We start from the raw sequence: 25325 nt of genomic DNA, 5'->3' as shown, positions 1-25325 counted from the left end.
CTGATTGGCTCGATCGCGGTGAGACCGAAAGGTCCACCCGTGACTGGTTCCCGGCGTTAGTCCGAGAGGGTCACGACTGGATTGTCCGTCCGGTGGGCGACGTGCCGCGATTCGAGTTACGTGGCCGTCAGCACGCCGGCGGGCGCGAAGACCGCAACACTGGTGTCAGGTCGTGCGATACAAATTCATCGCCCTCCTCGCGGCACTGGTATCGGAGAACAGGAAAACGGGCTGTCCTGTCTCCGGCTAAATTCATGGGAATCGGTCCAGGGGTGAGAGAAGCGACCCCCGATTCCCTCCAAATTACGAGCGAGCAAATTAACCCTTCACGAGAAGCAAGATGGCGTCTCAAGGCGAGCGGGAGCCGGGGGTATTAGAAATGTATATGTGTAATAATGTAGAGTCCATGGTCCAGGATGGAATCCCCGAGCAGGAAATGTTGATTGTGCAGGAACACGGACTCGCCCAACTGAACCCAGGGCCCGAGGTGGGTGCGGCCGCGGCGTATGACACCTCCCCCCCCCCCTCTCCACCAAAACCCTTCCCCAACCCTTGCCGAAACTGCTCAGCTGAGTGCATCCAACATGGCCCAGCTATGCGCCATGCTGGCGGCAATGAACGAAAAGATGGATGCGAATACACAAAAAATGGATGCAAACACAAATGAAATGAAAAACGAAATGAAAGGCATGAACGAGAAGATGGATACAAATACAAATGAAATGAAAAACGAAATGAACAAGCAAATAAACGGAATGGAAGCAAACATGAAGGAAGAAATGAAAGAGCTGCGGGGTGAGACGCAGAACATGGGCCGATGCCTGCAGGCGGGCATGAAGGCCGTGACCAGGGAGCTGGGAATGGCGACTTCACGTGTGGGAGCAAACGAGCTGGGTGGGGGTGCAACGGCTGAGAGGCCCGCGGTGGAGGCGGGTGAAAAAATAATTCGTGGAACGTGTTGGGCGAGGGTCGTGACGATGACCGAAAGGGAAAAATTAAATGGGGAGACCAAAACGTGTGAGACGAGACACGAGGTGACGACAAAGGAAAAAATAATAGTTGAGACAAGGGAGGTAAAGGGTGAAGAGTTGGCAGAGACACGGGAGATGGGAACGATAGAGGGAAGACTACACGATGAAGACGGGGTAAGTGACGCACACACACACACGGAGGTAGTGGAGGATAATGGGGGTGAGCTCGCGGAGCGTGTAGGGACCCGGTGCGAGCAGCGGGATGGCCTCCTCCAGGAACGAGGGGAGGGAGTATGCCCCCTTGAGGTGAGTCACGACCAGGTGAGTTCGGTCGTGTTTTGCGAGGTTGAGGGGACGGGTGCTGTGGACGGGTGCACGGAGAGCTTGGGGGGGTATAGAGGCCCCGGAGACCCTTGTGGGAACACGAATCCCCAGTATGGTTGTCCCTGTGTGTGTGGTGCAAGGTGTGAGTGCGTCCCCGTGTGTGGAAGCGACCCCGTGTGTGAGTGGTGTGGTGGCGATGGTGCCAGAGTACGTGCTTCCCAGCACGCCGTGTGTGGATGAGGCACCGTGTGTGGAAGAGGCCGTGTGTGTGAGTGAAACGGCCAGTGTGGATGAGGCACCGCGGGTTAGTGCCCCCGCGTGTGTGGGTGAGGAACCGTGTGTGGATGAGGCACGGTGTGTGGATGAGGCACAGCGGTTGAGTGCCCTCGCGTGTGTGGGTGAGGCACCGCGGGTGAGTTCCCCCGCGCGAGTGAATGGAGCACCATGTGTGAGTAGTATGGTTTGTGTGAGTAGTGAGGCACGCGTGAGTGAACGGCCGTGTGCAAGGTCGCTGTGTGCAAGGGAGACCGTGTGTGTGAGAGAGCGGTATGAGAGGGAGATGTCGGTTGGCATGCGGGAGCACGCAGCCGCGTCTCCCGGTGTGAATGTGATTGAGTGGACTGTGTGCGTCGTAACACGCAGGTATGCGTGTGTGGAATGGAGACGACGACGGCGACAGAGGAGAGAAAGCCGAGTAGCGGCTGCAGTTGTTTCGCGGACCGTGCCGGGTTCACCCAGCAATGAGCACGCGGTTCATGCTGTGCAACGCACGAGACCACCACGTGCTCGCTTGCGAGAGTGAAGTCCCGGTCCGGAAACGCACGCGGTGGATTTGCCGATCCCGCGGACGGACAAAGTTTAGGCAGGTAAACGGATTTGGACCGGACGGGTTCTCCACGCGATCGTGCGTGTTAAGCTCCAACGGGCAAAGCACATGTGTTCGCGTGGGGAACCCCTCGAGACGTGTGGCTTGTGTGTTTTTTTTTTATGCGCACGGTGACGTCATGGCTGCACGTGGGGTTGGAATCCGGCAGGAGGGGTATCTCTGCCGGATGGTCCCGTCCAAGGAGGGACGAGGAACACGTGCAGCTGCATGACGTCACGGGCAGGTGCAAAGTGCGCGAGCTCTGAGTTGCCGCGCAGGTGCTGGGCATGAAAAAAAAAAAAAGGGAAAAACAAGCCTCACTTTCGGGTGTACAGGATTCCTGGGCAAGGGGTGAAAGACCCCCTTACCTGGGCACAGGATGGAAACTAGTTAGGGGGAAGGGTTAGCTTAGTTAGACCGACTCCATGGGGCAGGGGTAAGTCCTCATGGAGTCCGTGGAATGGATTAGTTAGAGGGATTGTAGCCAGATTTAGGTTGGGAAATAAAATGAATTATTTGAGACATGGACAGACTTATGAATGTGTAGTGGGGACGTAGCTTAGCTACGTAGTGTTAAAAGGAACGTGCTATAGTTTAAGGGACGACGTGGGAGCACGAGTTAGTTAGGGGGTGCAGTTAGAAGGATGGCAGAGTTCAGCGGTGTGTGTGTTGAAGAGTTGGTGAGTTGTGAGGTGAGTACATGGTGAGTGAGTGAGGCCAGCGGGTCTGTGTGTGTGGAGTGAATGGGGAATGCATGGTGCGATGAGTGATTGGGGGGAGGAGTGACTCCTGCCCAAGGGACCCCGGGGTCAGTGTAGAGTGAGTTAGGGGGTTAGTCAAATTGAAAAATGGAGGTCGTTTTGCTGTTGGTGGGAAAGTAGGCTCGAGACCCATTTGGAGGGGTGCAGGAGCCCTGTTGACAGGCTTGGGAGCGTGGCTGCGAAAGGTGAGTATCGCTGAGTGGGTACCCCGGGCACCAGGCTAGTCGGCCGCGGTAGGCCAAGGGCCCATGGGGGCCGGGATAGAGTAGTGGGCACGGGTGCGCCTGCTTGGTGCGGGGGCCCGGGGCGCCATTAGCCGCGTGGGCAGTGCAGTGGGCACGGGTGACCCTCGGAAAGGGGCCCGGGAGGCCGGCCTGCCACGTGTGCGTTTCAGGGGAGGTGCCATGGGGGGCACTCCCCGGTGTTAGGGAGCTGGTAGGCTCGGAGGCAGTGTAGTGCCCGGGGTGCCATAGCGGGAGATTCGGCAGAGGGTCGTGCCTGCCAAAGGGAGCCACGTGTCCCAGCCAGGAGACCGTGTGAGGGCACGGAGAGAAAATTGGGGGGCGAGGCCCGAAATTGTAAGGACACCAACACAGGCGACGGGAATCTGGGTTGTTAGAACCAATAGTTTAAGCGAGAGGCGCTTGTTGAAAGCCCCGGGGTAGTTTAAGAGTAAATGGTTAGGGTAGATTAGGAGATGTACCCCTCCGCACCATCCATCCCCTCGCTGTCGTTGTGGGCCGCTGGACCCACTTGGTGTTAAGATCGCCGAACTCTGGGGAGGCCATTCTGAGGCTTCGTTGGGCCTCGACACAGGACGTTAGCTCTCCCTTATTCCCCTCCGGGAAGGGAACGTAGGGGTTGGGAGTAGGCTAGGTGACAGAATAGGTTAGCCGAACAAGGACGATAAAGGGGGTTAGGGGACGATTTATAGTGGGGAAGTAAAAATAAAAACAACAAAAAATAAGTTGGGGCTAAATTGGGGTTTGACAAATTAAGGGAGTGGGTATGTACAGTGACAGGCAAAGGCGATAGGTTGGGAGGGAGACAGGTAGGTAGGTCCGAGCCCGCCTTCCAAGTGGCCAGCACCACCGCACTCCCTCCACCAACCTCCATTGAACGGCAAAGGCTGGCCAACTTCATCGGCTGGCCGTGTTTTGCTTCAAGGCGGAGGCCGACCAACTTCATCGGCAGCTGTGTGCTGCAAGGCCTGTGCCGGCCAGTTCATCTGCTGGCTGTTTTTCTTCGAGGCCTGTGCCGGCCTGGTTCTGCGGGCTGAGTTTGCCTGCAGCGGCCTTCTTCTGCCGGCTGTGTTTGCCTGCAGCGGCCTTCTTCTGCGGGCTGTGTTTGCCTGCCACCTTTGCCATGCCATGCCCACTGCCCACGTTCACCAGCCCCGTTCAATTTTTGCTTTCCCCCCCCCCCTGTTCATTTCCATGTGCGCCAGGATCCGCAAGGCAACAGTTTGCAAGCTGCAAGAACTGCCCTGTTGGCAGCTACAACACGGGCCTGCAGTGGCGGCCCGTGCACCGTGTTTGTGTTCATGCATCCATTCGTTGTGCTCATTGCGTGTGCCACTTGAGCTGGCACGGAGACTACGTTTGTGCGGCCCATGCACCGTTGTGGTTCACTGAGTTCAGTTCAAAAGGGAAGGCCTTGGACTGCGTGTGAGCAGCCAGCCACGTTCCCTGTCACCTGCATTGTTTGAGTCAGAGACTGCATGCGGGCAGCCTGGCTCCCTGCTAACTGCTTTCTTTTGCAGAGTTCAATGATCCTGGGCCATGGTTTAGTGTAAAATTTGTAAGTTAAGGTAAGATGTACTGTACATATGAGTGCGCCCCCGGCATGTATGTCTTAGCGCCGGCAATTTTATTTAAGTCGTCCGTATGAGTGAGTTTGTTTAGATAGTTACGCAGCCGTCAGGTTATTTATTTTGGGGACACGAATACCATGAATGTCACACTCAGGGATCCGTAGGTAAAATGTACTAGGGGAAAACTACACATGATGGCACACGAAAATTTGACGACTCGGGACGAGTCTGTAAAAAGGGAAGGGGGTAGTGTTGTGGTTACCAGATTCGCAAACCACCATTCAGGTCCCTTAGGTGAGGTATCTCGGTAAGTGCATGTGTAGTTAGGCCCAAACCCGTTGTCTAGTGGGAATACATGTCATTTATACGTGCTGCGACTCTTCAGGATAGCCGTTTTTCTTTTACTATCTTTATTTTGGACCAATCGCCACCATCACAACCACAACATCAACCACCGACCACAACCACCGCTTCACCACAACCGCCACGACCTTTACCGTCACAACTCGCCACCATCGCATCACCGTCATCTCGCGCCACTCATGGGCACCGATGCTGGACTCGTGTAGGGCGCACGTTGAACAGCGTGTACAAAATCACGGATTTTCTGCTTCAAAAACGGATCGAAAACGACACACGCCCACTTTTTGCCGTCCAATCGGTGAGCGAGGGGCGAATTGGCCCCACCCCAGGGCGATCGATATATGCAAATTTGTGGATCAAAAAGCCTTCACGCCCACTTTTTCTCGGGCCAATGGGGAGCGAGGTGAAAGGTCAAAGGGAGGGGGTCAAAGGCGAAGTTACGGGGGGATAAAAGGACGGTGTTCGTCAGTCAAAGGAGTAGTAAAAGTCGGAACGAGGCGAAGGAGTCGGAACGAGGCGAAGGAGTCGGAACGAGGCGAGGGAGTCAGCAGAACGAGTAGTAAAGGTCGGAACGAGGCGAAGGAGTCGGAACAGAGAGTCAAGACTTCGCGGGCGGTGGAGCTGCTCGTCGTGTGCGTTGAAGTCGGAACGGAGGGGACGAGCTGTGGAGAGGCGGCGAGGGCGGACGAGGGGGTGCTCGCGTCGTGCAGGGAGCTGCACCCCTGGGAGGCCGGCAGCGCGACCTGGCCGAGGTGGAGACGCTCGTCGCATATAATAAAGATCCTCTATGCCCCGAGCATCAGCAACCCCCCTCCTGTTTCCCCCCGCGCTGAGATAGTGCGACCAAGGGGGCCCCGTTCCCACCCCCTGCCAGGCACTGTCCACGAGGCCCGCGGGTTGCGGGGCCATCGCCGCTCCGCGTCTCATCACCAGACGGGTAGGCCCGACCAGGTCTCGGCCCCAGGCCTACCTCATTCTTGAGGGTATTTCTTTTCCTTGGTTTTGGGTATGTGTTGTCGGCGCCGTCTGTGAAGTAGAATTGTATAAGTGTTGCCGTGTGCTCGGTAGTCGGTATTAGCTCTGCACTGTGTTTTCACTTTTATGTTTGCTTTTTGTGTAAATGGAATTGTGTTTTCTTTTTTTTGTGTGCATTTGGTGGAATTGTATTTGTGTGCTTCCCGTGTGTCGCGAATAAATGTGCTTTATTGTTGAACTGTTTCCCGCTTCGCTTCGTCTTTTTCCCCATTGAACCCCCATCTTGCTTCACGTAAAGGGTTGGTAGTGGGCTGAATACGCCCGATAATTAATCGAACCGTCGAGGTCGACGATAACACCGCTCGGTTATTCTGATAGTACGGAACGGGTCGCTTAAGTGGCCCGTGTCCGAAGTCGACCTGCGGCGAGGTGCGATCGCCCGGTCTACCCTCCGCGTGGGTACTTAGGTAGTTCGAATTTGGCGAGCAACCCTATCCCACGCGGGGGCTGATTGGCTCGATCGCGGTGAGACCGAAAGGTCCACCCGTGACTGGTTCCCGGCGTTAGTCCGAGAGGGTCACGACTGGATTGTCCGTCCGGTGGGCGACGTGCCGCGATTCGAGTTACGTGGCCGTCAGCACGCCGGCGGGCGCGAAGACCGCAACAATATATATATATATATATATATATATATATATATATATATATATATATATATATATATATATATATATATATATGTATGGATATATATATATATATATATCCATACATATACATATATATATATATATATACATACACATATACATATATACATTCAGTGGCCCAACGGGGCTTGAACTCAGGACTTTTTGGGTCCCAAGCCGCTGCCCTAACCACTGCGCCAACACCAGGCATTATCCAAAGATAAGATTATCCAAAGATAAGTCAAGGTGAGAAATTATTGTCATGCTTCCCTCTGCCAAATATCAGGAGACATAATTTAATTATCCAAGGACAGAGCTTAAGGGTAATTCAGAGGTTATGTACTTACCTTTGAGCTGTCTAGTCGAGGTTTGATTTGTGACCAAACTATAAACTGTCACTCTAGTGCTTGCCATGCTCCCAGGAATGAAGCAAACAGCAACCAGGTGCTGCTCATGAACTTTTCTGAGGATGAAGGATCATCTAATATCTCAGCACTGCTAAAACAATACTAAATTATTCAACAAGACTAACTTATGGTTATCCTTTTTAGAGAAGGGATATCAGCTGCATCCTATGGATACAAGGTGGCAGCTGGACACTCATGAGTTGGGTGGTCTCGATTCCAATTGTAGACATTTTATTAATGAGGGCGATGTGGTGATGCCTGTCTCCCATGGGTTTTTTTTTTAACCATTTCTCCTTACGAGGACTCATCTTGGTCTATAACCACCATGGCAAACAATGTTGTAATCCTAAGAAACGACTTCCGCTGACAACTCTAATGTAGGAAACGAATTGTAGAAGAGGTGAGATTTAATTGAACTGTTGCTCAGAAAATGTTTCTATATTTCAAGTAAACCCTTGGAAGAAAAAAAAAATCATGATGAAAAGCATAGGGTGAAGGTGAGAGAAAGCAAACAAAAACAGCGTGGGCGAATGTGTCGATGGATATGTCTCTGCCCACATTATATATCAACCCACTGTTTCAGTTATTCTCAATTTAAGGTCACATGAGAAGGTGAAGGTTAACCGAGGGGGCACGAGAGAGAAAAAGAGAGATAAGTGGAAGAGCTGATCTAAACATGAGATACTTCTAACTCGAGTTGTCTGCAAAATGATTTTCAAAGGGCACATGATCGTAGGCCCTTTGAACCCAAAATCAAATAAATTCATCTTTGTATTACAGTCCATACTTTAGCCAAGTTCGGTTGACATCCTTTCAGTGCTCACAAGTTATTGCAGTAACAAAGATTTTCAATTAAAGGTCACATGATCTTTGACTTTTGACCTGCCGAAACCAAAATCAAATCGGTTCATTTTTGTCATGCAGTCCATACTTTTGCCAAGTTTGGTTGAAATTCCTTCAGAGGTTCACAAGTTATCGTGGTAACAAAAAAAACAAACAAACAAAAAAAAAAACTTGATAAACGGACGGACAATACGTAAACATGATTATTATGGCTATTAGTTGCAGAGGCATTAAAAAAAATCTTTGGGACTTTTCTTTTTCAATATATTTGGAGCATGTAATGAAAAGCTAAGAATTTTGCACATGGTTTGTGAAAGACAGGTTTCCAGCATCAGATGCAGCAATGGATTCCATTGATTTAAAAAGAATAATAAAAAAAATCTAACAAAAGCAGAATTAAAAACAAAGAGCAATTGGAATCTGGGTCGATCAGGTAAGTGCCTAAGACAACTTTAGGGCAATACGGTACATTCAAACATCTTTATAATATATTTTAGAACATCGTGTCATAATTTGTGGAAAGCAGGGTGTGGTTACATTTGCAAGTAACAAATCTAACCACTCAACATTCAGAACATCCTGACTCTAAATCCACGATTGGATTAGGATAAACAACTCGATACATCGACAATCAGTGATATGACCTCCACGTGGAACTCCAAGCCGATCACTAAATAAGGGTGCAGATCAATTTCACAACCCGAGTGGTATCGACACAAAGAGAAGGAGAGAAGCAAGAATAGGAGAAAGCTTAGGACCACAGTAAGGCATTACAGAGATGCATGATGACATACCCGGACGGATACCTTGAGATAAACAAACACAATGAGACAGTCTGAATCAGAATATTTAAAATTAAAAAAATGAAGTGGCCATTTAAAACAGCACCAAAACCCAGTAAGCGGTAGACAATGCAAGAACCCCAACCCTATGAATCGTTCTCTAGGCAGGACGGGTGGCATGGTGTGAGCTATGTGACCCGGACATAGCCCGCCGCTTATTGCCGGAAGCATCATCCTGCTGCCCCTCAGTGTGGGTCACGACCCTTTGGCAGTAATTGTGATCTCCAAAGCGAGGTCTGCACTGATGGAGTGCCCGTTCCACAGGCAAAGGGAAAGCAAGGTCTTCGGGTCTGTGTGGAGGTGTTGTCGGGGGAGTCAACCCTGGGTCATTTGGGTGGCAAGATTGAAGAAAAAAATAAAATTAAAAAAAATAGAAATAAAATTCAGACTTGAGCTAAGTGACGGCAATAACAATTAATTGGTTCACAAAAAAATATTTTCACGAAAAATATAATTGGTTCACGAAAAAATATTTTCACGAAAAATATAAGTGACCACTATATTCGTTATTGTTGTGTGTGTGTCTGTCTGTCTGTATGTCTGTCTATCTGTCTGTCCCGAGCATAGCTCCATGGGTTTTGATCCGATCCTGATGAAATTTTGGTGGAAGGTTTATATCATGATCTAGTTGTGTTTTCCTGAAAATGGGCGTGGTGCGCCCATTATGGGCGGAGCCACGCCCAAAAAACATGTGTTTTTAGGGGGTAGCCGATTTCAATTTGCATCTTCTCCTAGGGGTTTTGTCGAATCTGACAGGGGTTTCGGTATTTGGTTAGCCCAGTGGCACCTGCATAGCCCCACAGAGCTCGATTTTTCATTTTCGTCCCAAGGTCAAGGTCACAAGGTCACGAACTTAGAAAATTGCGATTTTGACATAAAAATCCATCTTCTCCGAGGGGGTTGTCGAATCTGGCAGGAGTTTCGGTATTTGGTTAGCCCAATGGCACCTGCATAGCCCCACGGAGCTCGATTTTTCATTTTAGTCCCAAGGTCAAGGTCACAAGGTCATGAAATTAGAAAATTTCGAATTTTGACATAAAAATCAGACAACCGCCCACACTTTGAGAGTGAGGATGACAATATTTTTTATGCATAATCTTGAGGTCATTCCTCACCTAAAGTCTTGAAACCATTTTGCTCCATCTCGAACACCTTGCCCGTGGCGCCCCCGTACAAGTTTGTTTTTACGCTGATTTCAAAGTATGGATAATTAATCTGAGGAGTGTGAAATGCCATAAAGCCTATATGACGTTATATTGTTCCTGGAATGTTCCAGAGGAAGTTTTGCACCAAAGGTCATAATCCTTGACCTTTGACCTTTAAAGTTCACAAAGGTCAAATTTTCAAAGTTGTGGGAATCGAACCGGGTTTTCGACCTTCTTCGACAAACTAACTCCAATAAGCTATAGCACGTATCCTGTTTCCTTATTTTAATGTCCACAATATTGTTTTGTGACCTTTAAAGGTTATGCAAAGGTCAAATTTTTAAAATTGTTGAACGAAACCGGGTTTTCGACATTTTGCAGCTAATAACCCATCACTCGTACCACATCATGTTGATCATTTTTATAACTTGGTCAAACATTATCACATTGTCTCATCCTTGACTTCTAAAACAATCTAAATCATCAAATACCGCTCGTGAACCATCGTCGTCTTCAGACTTGTCATTTTCTAAATTCACCAAAAGAGATCGGTGTTAAGGATAGATATTAACCTGAACAACATTGTTTTGCCCATTTGCTCTTCATTGCAGTTAGCTAGGCTAATAATAATACTTTAACCACAAATATAGAGCAACTATATGGCAACATATTCTGATCCTTCAACGACTCATAAGTTCCTACATGAGCCTGAACACTGCTTAAAATATGTGTTAAAGCATATGCCGCTGGTAAACGGTTAATGTCTTCAACTCAAAGTTATCAAAAGCAACAATGAAGCAACAGCAATTGGGAGGAATTGAAACTTGGTAACGCTTCCAAATCAATCTTCTATCGATGATGGTGTCAGCTTGGGAATGCACGTCTGGTCACTGCTCAAATGAGCACAAAGGCATTGCCAGGCAATTTGCATCACAGTAGAAACAGCAATGGCAATGTTGACTGTCACCCAATTGAAATATTTTCGCCAATTCGGTCGATGTTGCCATGACACCGGCTCAAAGGCCTATTCCTGTGAACGGCACATGACGTACATGTTTGGTGATGTAGAGCCCCCTGCTGCGCACAAAACGAGATGGTGGTTTTAGTTCAATTTGACTTCAATGGAGATCAAATGGAGGAGACCATTTATAGGCAGGCCCCTTTTACCTACCCTATATGATCCAGACTTGCTCCTTGCCTTCTGTCACAGGTGATGGACAGCTGTTGTACAGATCCAGGACTGTCAGGCTACTATCTTTGCTGAGAGTTCTGTTTTTCAGGTCAGCATATCAATGGAAAGACAAATGTATGCCTCACACGAGATGAACTACCTGACAATGAAGTATTAGAGTTGGATGTCATCAAAACAAGACCAGTTTTTATGATGAATATATACATGTCCTGTGACTGCTGGGACAGTTTCATCCATGGCCTGGGGCCCATGGGTGGGCTCATCCTTTGTGGGTACCAGGGACAAAGTCCCGGGCCGGAGGCTGTCTCGGTGCTGGCATGCTCTAAGTGGGGCCTCCCCATCACATGCGGGTGGACGAAGCTATTGAGTAACAATGACAGTCATTCTGATACAAATGGGATTTTATTCTGCATGCTTCTTTTGTTACCAGGTTCAAGGCTCAGGGAGAGCTGTCACACAAATAACACACACACATGCATACACAGACAACAGACAACAAGGAAGTGATGTTTTTTAAACATCAGACAAACACAGTCGGTGACGTAACATCCTGAAGCACTCTATGTTCCAGTAACACAATCTTGAGAGGTCACTTTTCTCTCTGCAGTCAGTGGGGCAATTAGGAAGGAATCCCCTCCTCTCCCCCCCCCCCCAAGGATGCAAACCCACAGGGCTTGTCCATGCCCGAAGTTCTGAGCATCAAGCGAGAAAACCGCATGTAGCATTCTTTAAAGTCCCTGGTATGACCAGCCACAATCAGAATCGAACTGTCAATCTCCCAGGAGAGAGCGGATGTTCTTTACCATTCCGCCAACGAGTCTGGCTTTTGTATGTAAAATAACATTTGAAGCCCACTGTTGACCACATGGTTGAAAATGTCCAAGTACTGTAGATCTGGCAGCTGCTTCACATCAGGCTGTGGGTCTGACTCTAGCGATTTCAAATCTCTTGATTATGACCTTGCCTTCTGTCTTTATCCAACTGGAGGACACCATTAGATAGGCCATTCTTCTCATTATTCTTCTTTTGTATGCAGCACATGGCTGAGAGTAGCATAATTGGCTGAGTGGTGCACAGCTGTACTGCTGATGCAATGCCTTCCTGCAGGTCAGAGCAGGAATTTGTAATTTGTTCAGGGTGCCAGTGATAGCTCGCCGACTCTTCGTGAAGGACACTATGGGATCTTTAACGCACACCAATTAATTCTGGAAGATGGGATGCCCAGTTGAACGTCCATTTGAGGGACAGCGCACACACTGATACTTCTCCCTGCCGGTGAGACACCAGGATGGCATTTTCTAGCTGAGCCGAGATTCAAACCCAGGCGAGACGGCTCAGAGGTGAGTGTGCATAGCTCAAGGTCACACTGTAAGCCCCAGATATTCCAATACCTGCAAAAATCCCAAATCCTGCCCTCATCTTCAGGGGGCACTGTATCAGCAGGATTGTCATGCTCCCAGGAAGGATACAACCAGCAACCGTGAATGATGGAAATTTACAAGGATGAAGGACGATATTATATCCCACAACACAGCCAAAATAGTACTGCAAAGTATGGTAACCCGTTTTGGTGATGGGAAAGTGGCTGCTGTAAATGCTTCCAGCTGTATACATTTGAATTTCATTAAACTTGGGACATATTGACTTGTTTGGTGTTTACACAGCATGACCTGGAAAAATGGATGACTCGACATGTGATGACATCCCAAGAGGATGCGAGTGAAGGACCTCGCCTCCAACCTCTCCCACACTCCCCAACCCTTTTCTTTAATAATCCCACCATCCCCCCCCTCCCCTTACACCCCTCTTACTCATTTTCTCTTTTTATTTTCTCAACTCCCACCCTCCACCCTCTTCCACTACTGTGTACACATAATTAAGAAATGCTGCTCCACCTACACCCCCCCCCCCCAAAAAACCCTCACCTTCTCAAGTTAAGTGTGCACTAAAAATGTTGTGACAACAGGTGGCAAAAAAAGGCAACTGAAGTTCAGTGTAATTAATACCTGCGGTTGTTGGAAGCTCGACTTGTAGAAACCTCTCCAGAGGCTCATTTCTTCCCATCACGGCACCACATTGAAACAGCCTGCACCACAAAATCACATTACCCCCATGATAGCAGCACTCAAACATGATCAAACACCACGACAGAACTAAACGTCAAACTACTTCCGTTTTATTGAACTCTGTCGAGGCTGGTGCGGGTCTGCATTGGCGGACATTTTGAACGATCCGCTTTATTGAATGAAAGTTGATAAAAGGTATGCTTAATCGCTGTTGGAAGCAAAGTAAGGCTTTGCTCAAGCTTCACTTTCCATGGCAGTTGGCACACCTTTGCTAACTTCCAATTGATGAAACCTTTCACGTCTTGCTGCTTCTCCTCCCCCCCCCCCCCAATTACTGTAGAGTACTCCAAAATTTTATAATTGTTTGTTTGCAAAAGTCTCCCACATTTTACAGAACTTGACACCATTCATAAAAACTGAAGGACGGAAAAATAAAGGATGCCACAAGGTTGTTGACCCATTCACCGAAATATTATGCAACAAAACAATCAGTATGCACTTTAGCAATCATACATTAATAATTATCTTATCTATAATGGAGCAGATATATATGTTGTTGCAGTTCTGTAAAACAAAACACCTCCGAGGCAATGGCACACAACATACAGAGATCCAAAGGTAGTTATTTCAATAGTATGTGTATTAGTTAGTCCTTTCCATATGTCTAGTGCGTAAATGGGAAAGATGCGTAGCGTAGGGCTCTTTAAGTTAGGTCTTCGATCTTCAATATTTGCACTTCTTCCCACCCTTTTGCCCCGCTTTGTCACTCTCACTCAAAACATGCAAGCAAACATGCACGCAGACCAGAAGGACACAAGTGAGCACATCAAGGTTCATTTGCATATGCGCAAATGCTCCACCACAACCAATTCACACGACTACCATAAAAATCCACAACAACTTACATTTACATTTTCATGACAATTGCGACCATTAATAGTACTGCAGCATAGCAAACCAATTGTTCAAATTTGTATAAAAGCACCAAAATTGGTACACATGTAGAATAATGTATTCCGAACAATTATAGATATGGAGCCACCCGAAATTTTGCCTTGATCAGCTTTGGCTGACCCAAGAGTGAACCATACTGACCTGCACCTCACATTCTTCCTCTTTCACCATGCTGCACCATCCATCCATTCATTCATCGGGACCATACTCTGTGCAGAGCGTTGGTGCTGCTTAAGCAATCTCCTTGGCTATTGGGCACAATTCTGGATGGGTCGCCACTCCGACACAGGATACCAGCATGCTGGCACTCATTTTGCCGACCTCGGAAGGATGACAGTCAGAGTCAACCTCATGTGGTATTACTTCGACAGCCGAGTGGGATTTGAACTCAGAATCGTAGGATCCCAAGCCCCCCACCCTCAGCCATTAAGCCAACACCACGCTGCCCACAATGTTGCATTACACTCGCACCTCTCACTCATGCACTCTAGATACCCTAAGTATTTCTCCCTCCTCCCCTTTCCGCAGCGTTTTTGGTTGCGCAGGTCCACTGACCACACCAGGTATTGAGAGGTCGCTTATCCTTAACTGCTTTTAATCTCTCTGGGCTATCTCTAATTTTCCGTGTGTGTGTGTGTGTGTGTGTGATGTCACCTGTCTTAGCTTAAGTTAAGACTGTTTAAGAATATGCGGGATAACTCTGCACTGTCTTCTTCTTTTGTGAATATTGTACGTCTTTTGCCACACCCCACAAATTCCTTGCTTTCCCTGCTGTACATTTGCAATAAATTCCATACTGTGCCACATAACTTTCCTCGCTCTTGTTTAAATAAATGTGCCTGTTAGAAATGTAACCAGCTTGTTTTTGTCTTTTCCTCCATTGGTCGAGCATGGCCCGCATGCTATACCCCAAAATCTACTATTTAGCCGATGTATAAGAGGCAGCTCCGCTCAGCTACACCTGATATGGTAAGTAACTTAAAGTAACACAAATACACATCAAGGGTGCGATTCCCTGATAAGGTGATCACATGCTCCAAGTTAAACGGTTGTCAGACGAAGGACCCTGGGTCACATTGTCAAGTTATTGGCATTCGCGGTTGATTAGCGACCTGCTGTGACACGAAGTTATTTGTGTGCGATGTCCTGCGATTCCTGTCGAGTCCGGAGAGGAACCAGGGACAGCCGCTCCCTCGTGGCTCCCCCCATGACTCTGGGGCCGCGACAATATATACAAAGCAATATCTCGATTTATGAACAATATGCTTTCCTGAAAAGTAGTTCTGAAATCAAAACTTTGTAAAGTGGAAGTGATTTTCCCATAGATATAATGATGTAGTGAGGGAAAGTGTTGCGGAAATGGCCCTCAGTGTGTTACTAAATGTAGGATTAGACCAGATCCCCCATGAAATGCATGTTTAGCCAGGTTGTTCGGTAAATGGACGCTACATGTGTGTCGGGAGGTGTAAGAGGCTGTTATTTGTTTGGGCAGTGGTGGTGTACCGAGAGATTCTTCTTCTTCCTTCCTCTTTCCGGACAATAGTCCCCACCCAGTGCTAAGAGGGGGAGTGGCCTAGAGAAGGAAGTGAAACTCCAGTCGGCTCCAAGGCGAGCGTGCGCCGGAAAAAAGGTGGAACTGAGAGCACCGAGGCCAGTCTGCGATCGGCAGAAGCTGAACCTGAGTGCGCCGAGTCTGTGATCGGCAGAAGCTGAACCTGAGTGCGCCGAGTCTGCCATCGGCAGAAGCTGAACCTGAGTGCGCCGAGTCTGCCATCGGCAGAAGCTGAACCTGAGTGCGCCGAGTCTGCCATCGGCAGAAGCTGAACCTGAGTGCGCCGAGTCTGCCATCGGCAGAAGCTGAACCTGAGTGCGCCGAGTCTGCCATCGGCAGAAGCTGAACCTGAGTGCGCCGAGTCTGCCATCGGCAGAAGCTGAACCTGAGTGCGCCGAGTCTGCCATCGGCAGAAGCTGAACCTGAGTGCGCCGAGTCTGCCATCGGCAGAAGCTGAACCTGAGTGCGCCGAGTCTGCCATCGGCAGAAGCTGAACCTGAGTGCGCCGAGTCTGCCATCGGCAGAAGCTGAACCTGAGTGCGCCGAGTCTGCCATCGGCAGAAGCTGAACCTGAGTGCGCCGAGTCTGCGATCTGCAGAAGCTGAACCTGAGTGCGCTGAGTCTGCGATCGGCAGAAGCTGAACCTGAGTGCGCAGAGTCTGTGATCGGCAGAAGCTGAACCTGAGGGTCGAGTCTGCCATCGGCCGATAAAGAAAAGCTAGACCTTGTGAGAAACCAGCTGAGACCCATCATCGATCTGACGGTCTTGTGCCGTCGACATTGCGCGGGGTCAGAACGCGCTGAGGAGGGCGTGCGCAAGCGGTGCCTTGAGAAGAAAGAGTACGGTGCCGCCATCTTGCTACGCGGCGTGCTCGAGCTTGGGGCTCGAATCCGTGGATATCGCCTTGTCACAAGCCACATTCGTGCTTTTGACACTTTCCTCTCGTCCATGAAACATCACCAAGTACTCGGTGTCTTGTCTGTATGCTGTCCATGTCTTGTCTGCATGTCGTTTAAGGTTTATCTTGTTAGGATCCCCTTCGAAACCCATAATCCGTAGCTCCCTAGTTAAGAACGGGTTAAAGATTGATGATAACATTGTCGTGAATGTTTTGGTTGTGTCGTGTTCCTCGAAGTCCCCAATAAATCTCGCTGATTCATATGAAGTTGCCGCTTTGAATTAATTTGTGCGTGTTGAGGAACGATCCGCTCGATTTGGATATAAAAACGAAAATGGTTACAGACTGGTAGACCCTGCTCGGTCTCTGACAAAACCAGTCTGTAACCGGGGTCTATTCCCCCAGCTGACAAGGTACAGGTATATTTTGGTATCGTGGTGCGAGACACGTAACCCGAGAATTGTGCCGAACCAGCCGGCGTTATAACTCCGGAGACGGCGGTGGTGAGGGTGGCGCCGAATCTGTAACATTTGGCTGTCGAGAGTTGGGTGCGAAAACCCAAACTGGTTACGGACAGTGATTGACGTGCTCGTCTGAGCCCACCCCCCCCCCCACCCCCGGATCCGCAACAATATATACACAGCAATATCTCGATATATGAACAATATGCTTTCCTGAAAAGTAGTTCTGAAATCAAAACTTTGTAAAGTTGAAGTGATTTTCCAATGGATACAATGATATAGTGAGGGAATGAGTTCCCCAAACAAAACTTCCACTCAAAAATTGATAAATAAATCGAGAAAATATTAAAATATGTGCAGTAATAATAATAAATAATATTAATAAGTAACACAAATGTTACTTTCAAGCTTTGCAAGCTACGGTGCCTCTTAAAACGTGAAACCCACCCACCACTCACACCAAGTCTCCATAGTGGAGCTTTCACTCTCACTGCACCTTCAGTCTTTGAAAAGGCTCTTGGCCTTTTCTTTAATGACAATCATATTAACCGAAACTTTTTTTTTTGAGTTTGGCTTTCATTCCAAGCACTCAGGTAATGCTCCGTGTTTTCCATAATGGTGCTATGTGTTTTGGTGAATGTCATTGCACTGGAAGGTGTCGCACATTGAGCACGTCCCGTGATCTTTTCTTTGTTGTTGCGTTTCACAATCACCGTTGTATTCGCAAAGCAAAAATCACGTGCAATATCCGTAGGGTGAGAACCAGTGTCAAACCTTCTTAGAATTTCTAACGTTACCACTTTCCCATCTTTCTTTCCACTCATTTCACTTCCTTGATCACTTATCTTCCTTTTATGGGCCATAGTTATGGATGAATACAGGACAGTACAGTACCATGCTGTAACGCACAAGAGCGTCCGAATAAATAAAATTCACTTTAACACTGCACTTCAGCACAAACGTAGTGTCGTAGCCACGTAGGAGAGAATGAGGGAAGCGACGGTCTGATGTCATCATCCTGGATGTTAGCGAGTACCGCTGTGGAATTTTGTCGCGAGATACACGCTTATTTTAAATGCCACGATCAAAATTCTTGATTAAAAGATCATGAGGTCACGTTTTGAATACATAATTGAGAACGTAGTTGACAGAAGTTGAGCAAAAGCTCGGAATGTCACAATTTGAAGTCATAAATCGAATTTTTTGTGTCAAAAAAATTTTAGTCCGTATGATTGAAAGTTTCTAAATCGGAGGTTCGTAAATCGGGATATTACTGTATATGGTATATACCAAAGATATGAGAGCAAGGCAAGATAAATCACTCAGCCATGAACAACAAGTATCTAATGGGAGTGCTCGGCCACCGTTTTAGTGAGCAACTGCGCAAGCAATGCCAGCTCGCTGCGCACGTGAGTCAGACATGGGAATGGCGACAAATTCACGTTCTTCCGCTCATTGTTCTGCAATTCATTGTTCTCATCGATAGTCCAAAAGACCTGATTTAGCTGGTGTTGGTCGCTGAATTAATCAAATAAGATGCTGGAGCAAATTGCTCACCAGACTCGGACAAATTCATTCTGACGCTGCAGAGTCTCACCAGCAAGAAAAGAACGAGTCAGTCAGTGCAGTTTGTCACACCTGTTCAGCACAGAAGAATAAATGTTGCAGTTCCTCCTGTTCAATTCTACCTTCCTCAACAGAACACACCAGCATACATTGCTGGTTATCTGTGTCATAGAATCCTGAGTGGACATGAATTGCTGTCACCATGTCTGGTTTGTAGAAAGGCTCCACTAAGAAGTAATGCTGAATTGAATGATCCTGCCCTGATCTTCATTCACAACAAGGCAAGCGACACATACAAGTCTGAGTTTGGATCTCTGATGGTCCCATCAGATGAGCTCCTCACTTTTTGTTCACACTGTGAGGAATTGTTTCGCGCTGAATTCAGTGAAACTCAGATGAATGGAAACCATATCTGTCTCCTGCTCAATAAAGCCATGCATAAGCTGGATGTCTACAAGGGCTTGCCCATTTGCAGTGAGCGAGTGAAGTCCAGAATAGTTGTGGCATTTGTAAGCGTCCGTGTCCAGTACGCAGTGTCCAGGATGCACTGAAGTTCAAGAACAGATGTGCTCATCATGCCACTGTCAAGAGGAAGTGTAGAAAAGTTCAAAAGGTGTCACACAAATAAGAAACAATATATGGACAATTAGTTACAAGTGGTTCTCGAAAAGACGTTGGACAACTTGTACATGTAGGTCATTTCACTGAAAATGTGAGATTATCATTTGGTTTGTATCAATAGAAGCTGTAAAGTTGATGCTTGAAATTGAAGGATGTACAGACATTGCGGCGATTTTGCATGTCCTTTTCTTCTCAGCAAGTCTTCCATCAGGTCAGGTCAGGTATGGGAGCATGCGCCAGAGCAGCGCATCGCTGCGTCCACCTTCCGCTGGTACCCCAGGGGCCTCCGTCTGGCCATCAGCCAGACAGATTCTTGGCCCATCCACATCTCCTTGAGATGCCGATCAACCTGCTGCTACTACGAGGCACGTGGTCGGCCCATTGGTCTCCAAAACTCATGAGGCTCCCTCGCTGAGAGAATCTGGTGAGCAGAATCAGCGACAGGAGAACGAGCCACATGTCCATACAGCCACAGCTGACGCTCAAGGACAATGCTGGTAACAAATCTCATTTGAGTCTCTCTCAGCGACTGCTCGTTGGACACAAGGTCTGACCAGTGATAGCCAAGGATTCTTTGAAGAGACCTGTTACCAAAGGAATTAAGTCTCCGTCTCAGATCCCTGGTCAGAATCCAAGTCTCACATCCGTAGAGCAAGACTGGAAGCACCAAGGTCATGAAGACTCGGACTTTCGTCCGCTCGCACAGGTACCGGCAGTGCCACACCCCATGATCCAGTGAATCCATGACTCCCCAGGCCCGACCCAGACATCTGTTGGCCTCTGGCTCATAGCCAGCAGAGACATGAATATCACTGCCAAGGGAAGTGAATCTCTCCCTGATCTTAACATCCTCACCACAAACAGGTACAGACAGGACAGCAGCATCCAAGATGTCACCGAAAGCCTGGATCTCAATTTTGACCCAGGAAACCCATAATCCTAGTGGCTCCGACTCCTCATTCAGCGCCTCGAGAGCCCCCAAAAGGATATCTGGAGTCTCCGCAAAGATGACTGCATCATCTGTGAAATCAAGGTCAGAGATCTTGATATTCCCAAAAGATGCACCGCAGCTTGATCTCTCCGACATCCACCCCAGAATCCAGTCCATACAAGTGCTAAAAAGCATGGGGGCCAGGACACACACCGGACGAACTCCAGTCACAACTGGAAATAAGTCAGAGATGGTACTACCACATCTCACAGCACTCTCAGTACCAGAGTATCGTTCAGACATCAGATCGATCAGTTTTGGTGGCACCCCACAAAGACCAAGAATCCTTCTAGGGGCATCCCGATTCACTGAATCAAATGCTTTATAGATATAAACATAAGCTGCAAGCAGCCCCTGCCGAAACTCTCGTCTGTGTTCGGTGAGGACCTGAAAAGCAAGGATGCGGTCAATCGTTGACCTCTATGGTGTAACGCCTGACTGCTGTGGACGCTGGTGCGCAAGCAGATGGTGGTGAACCCCATCAAGAATTATCCGAGCAAAGACCTTGCCCGGCACTGAGACCAGCGTCACCCCTCAGTAGTTGTTGCAGTCTTGGCGATCACCCTTCCCTTTCCAGAGAGGGACAACAAGACCCCTCTTCCAGTCAGTTGGGATGATGCCTGTGTTCCAGGCAGAGCTCAGAATTGCATGCAACGACACGAGTGCAGCATTTCCACCAGCCTTGAGCAGTTCAGCATGGATGCAACAGACCCCAGGAGCTTTACCCCATTTCAACCGGGTCACCGCAGCCTGTGTTTCCACAAACGAAGGTGGACCTCCAAGTTGATTGGAGGGTCAGCAATAGGGATTGTAAACACCCCTGACTTCCAACTCGACAACTGGTGGATCAGTCTGGTACAATAGCTCAAAGTAACCGGCAGAGCGGGCCTTCACTTTGGACTGCTCTGTCAAGAGCCCATCACCCTCTGCTCGAACTGCAGTACACCGAGGGATGGGCTTGGACGAACACAATAAGCGAATTCCCCTGTAAGCAGGATGAGAATCACTTGACCACAGGTGATGCTCTACCCCTTCACAGATTCCTCAGATTCCTCGCACATAGGCCTCCTTGTCCACCCTTACTGCACTACAGTTTTACCCCTCAGCTCCCTGAACAACTCAGCTCTGCCATTCAGCCTGGCCCTGCGACTCTGGGCAATGGTATCCAGTGTCCCTTGAGAGACAAAATTCATCTTCGCCCTCCAGTGAGTTCCAAGACATCTACCGGCAACATCAAGGACTGTGGTCTTTAAGGCACTTCACAAATCTTCAGGATCCCCCAAAACACCCAGATCCCCCAAATATCCACTGTCTGTTCGCAAACTCTTCAGCTACCCTCTCATCCTTCAGCTTGCCAACATCCAGCCTCAGCTGGAATGGTACCATTCTTCTGGATTTAAGCTGCAACTTAATAGTTGCCACAACAAGCCGGTGGTCAGTATTGAGGTCCGTGTTGAAGAACTGGGCACTCGGGTAGACCGTGCGGTTCTGGATCATCCTCCAGCGACCATCAATGAGCACATGGTCAATTTCCATCGCCACACCGCCAGCGTTGGAATACCAATTCCAGTGATGAGCTTGTGTGCGATGAAACCATGAACCAGCCACCCTAAGTCCATGACTTCTTGCAAAGTCAAGGAACTTAGTGTGATTGTGATTTATAGTTCCTGACCGATGGGGACCAACACACACCTCATAACCATCCCTATCAGTTCCAGTCGATGCAGTGAAATCCCCCAAGACTAAAAGTGTATCTCGTCTCGGGCACTGATCAACCACAGACTCGAGCGTGACATGGAATTCGTCCTTCACGGTGAGATCACTTGCCTCAGTCGGAGCATAAACAGAGACCAGGGAAATGACACCAAAGGAGTGACAAATCCTTCATCTCACAATACGCTGGTTGACCGGTGTTTCCTCAATTTATCATTGGAGTCAGCTTATTGGACACAGCAACAGCAACTCCTTGGGCATGGTAACCATCAGAGTGACAAGCCCAATCGTAAATGTAACCACCCGCAATGATCTTGCCGAAATCCAGTCTCCGCACCTCAGAGTGCTACAATCCCGATATCATCTGAGCTCAAGCGTTTGGACAACAGAGACAGGTGATCATCCTCTCTAAGGGATATGACATTCTGGGCACCCACCCGAAGGGACCCCCTCAGGTTAACCAAAGGAGACCGCCGTCTGGTGGACAACACCGTCCTCAGCACCACCCCGACACACTCTACCGCAATCTGACCCGGGAATGTTACCCTGTGGTTTCCCTCTGATCATCAAAGGTTGGGGGTCCCGAAGGTTTTGCCCCAATCCCGTCATCCGGTGAGCTGCCCTGCAAAGGGAAGCTGCACAGGAGCTACTCCCACGGAGTGGGTTTTCAGATTTTTTTTAATGCTTTTGAAATGTTTTATAGAATGAAGGGTTTTAAGGTGGCCAGAGTGCAAATCCTGCCACCAACCTCCTTATAAAAACTAACCCAACTGCAGGAGGACGTCCACAGACACAGTTGGGCACTAGATATGGATGGCCGTTGGCTCACAAGGAGCTCCTCCACCCTTTGACAGGTTTTGTTCTTCATCCTGCTGGATGTCCATATCATACACTCTCCTCACCAAGAAACTTGGTGGGGGAGACGGTTTAGTCACTGACAACTTGACCATGGAACAGGTTAGCACAGGTTTACATGGTACCTGTAGCCAATCACAGATCTAATCTGACCTGATATCAGTCTTCCATGGATGACCTAAAGAAGGATAAGTGGAGGTCTATGCTCTGAAAAAGTTGGCAGTGTAGTAACCAAAATGATACACGTTTAAAGTGATTGGTGGTGATGTGCACGGTGGTATTTTTGAAATGTAAGACTCAAGAGAGAAAAGCCTGCCAAGATTGTGCGAGTAAGGAATGTGAGAGAAGACTGATGTGGATGTAGTCTCGATTATGTGAATGAACTGCGGAGACTAAAAGTTTTGCTGTTATTGTGGACATTCCCTGGCGTGTGTGTGTGTGTGTGTGTGTGTGTGTGTGTGTGTGTGTGTGTGTGTGTGTGTGTGTGTGTGTGTGTGTGTGTGTGTGTGTGTGTGTGTGTGTGTGTGTGTGGTGTTGGGCCCCATGGGTCTGGAACTGTAAACCAGAATAGCACGAAGGGGAAGGGGCGAGATCTATGAACACCACAAGTCTAAATTAGGAAACAAACGAAAGGGGAATATGGACCGATGCCATATATTTAAACTTCCCACCCATTTCAACTCCTACCCCAGAAAATAAATAAATAAACATCATCAGGTGACAAGTCAACATTGTCCCAGGTATTTACATGCTTCAGTTTAAACCCAATTTGTTCTTTTTTTTTCTTGTTCTTTTTAATTCCTTTCGGTACAAAACCACTGGTTTCTGGTGATTCCGGCATAATGTCACCAAAGTAAAGCATTTCACTCAGAATGCAATTAATCCCATTCATTTTCACATGAAAACATGCTAGAAAAAAAAAAGATATGCCCTCCCCTCGTTTGCACGGAAACTGAAAAGAAACAGAAAACCCTCAATTTCACCATTCAGCATTACATCAGCGACGTAATGGTCATGAAGTGTCGCAGAGAAGTTGCTTACTAAAATGGTGGACATTCCGCTCCAGTGCGTACTTCACCCTTTATGCATGGGTTTATCGATGAGTGGTTTATCTTGCCCTGCTCTCATATCTTTGGAATATACTATATATATATATATATATATATATATATATATATATATATATATATATATATATATATATATATATAAATATATATATATATATATATATATATATATATATATATATATATATATATATATATACACATATATATATACACACACACACACACACACACACACACACACACACACACACACACACACACACACACACACACACACACACACACACACACACACACACACACACACACACACACACACACACACACACACACAAGCCGGGAGGCGGCCATGGGTCGCCGAGCATCCGATGACCTTTGACCCCTGATCTGAGTTAATCTAGTACTAAGTACTTACGAAATTGCAATCATCTCGGTTAACCCATGTATGAGCAAGGGGGCTTTGGATGGTCATTTTGCCTGAACAATGCACTCATTGACCTTTGACCCCTGACCTAGCCGAGATAGGTCGATATGTCCTGAAGCAAAGTTGTAGTACTCATTGAGTACTATATACCTATGAACTTTCATTCGTATCAGTTAATCCGTGAAGGAGCAAGGGTGCCTTGAAAGGTAATTTCGCCCGAAAAATGCACTTATTGACCTTTGACCCCTGACCTACTCGAGATAGGTCATTATGCAAATAAGAAAAGTTGTAGTACTCATTACATTTGAGAAGCTTGTCAAGATTCATTCGATTCGGTTCAACACTTATTGACCTTTGACCTACTCGAGATCGGTCATTATGCAAATAAGAAAAGTTGTAGTACTCATTACATTTGAGAAGCTTGTCAAGATTCATTCGATTCGGTTCAACCGTCTTGGAGCTAGTGTACTTTGAATTTTCAGCGGAAATGCTCAATGGCCCTCAGACACCGAAGTTGAGAGGGTTACCATTTGGAAACTATAAGATATAGAAAAAAATGGATGTCATGTAGCGGATAGTGTCGTGTTTCCCAAACTATGGGTCGCGACCCAAACGTGGGTCGCGAAGGATCCAAAAATGGGTCGCGAGGACCCTGGAATTTTTTTTTTTTTTTTATAAATCAAGCGGGTAAAAGGCAATTGCGCAAACACCACATCATAGGACAGTGCCGTTTGGTACCGTTCCACTCGATAATTCAGCCCGAGGTGCAGCGACACTTCCGTTTCTACGAAACGTTCTCTTGCCGTTCAGTACCGTTCAGTACTTTGTACCCGCCTAAAACGGTTAACTGCAGGCCAAACATTTCGCCAGCTCGCCTTTCCAATTACTCGCTCTCTCTGCAACCGAAGTAATTTTGTGAGGTGACGAACTCAGTACGGTCACTTCACATTGGCTGACCGA

At 47.8% G+C, this 25325-nt stretch overlaps 1 protein-coding gene and 1 long non-coding RNA gene across 9 annotated transcripts in view; one reads left to right on the top strand and one right to left on the bottom strand.

Moving 5' to 3' along the window:
* The first annotated feature begins 3385 nt into the window (after positions 1-3385).
* Positions 3386-6310, top strand: LOC147033116 (uncharacterized). Its single transcript, XR_015055442.1, has 2 exons — positions 3386-5621; positions 5663-6310. It is a non-coding gene; the product is annotated as an uncharacterized LOC147033116 (long non-coding RNA).
* Positions 6311-8155: 1845 nt separating this feature from the next.
* LOC147033115 (uncharacterized) overlaps positions 8156-25325 on the bottom strand; it is an 85792-nt gene continuing 68622 nt past the window's right edge. For all 8 annotated transcript variants that reach the window (XM_085871219.1, XM_085871214.1, XM_085871215.1 and 5 more), the window contains 2 exons: positions 13197-13276; positions 8156-9174 (listed from right to left, as the gene is read on the bottom strand). In XM_085871219.1, the coding sequence (XP_085727345.1) occupies positions 8954-9174; positions 13197-13276 (301 nt within the window). In that variant the 3' untranslated portion in view covers positions 8156-8953. The remainder of the gene's footprint in view (positions 9175-13196; positions 13277-25325) is intronic.

Source organism: Eptatretus burgeri, chromosome 2, assembly GCF_056783735.1.
Source record: "Eptatretus burgeri isolate ZD-2024b chromosome 2, Ebu_testis_v1, whole genome shotgun sequence".
Classification (NCBI taxonomy): Eukaryota; Metazoa; Chordata; class Myxini; order Myxiniformes; family Myxinidae; genus Eptatretus; species Eptatretus burgeri.
The sequence above is the reverse complement of the archived record's forward strand: the minus strand, read 5'-3'. Positions and strand labels throughout refer to the sequence as shown.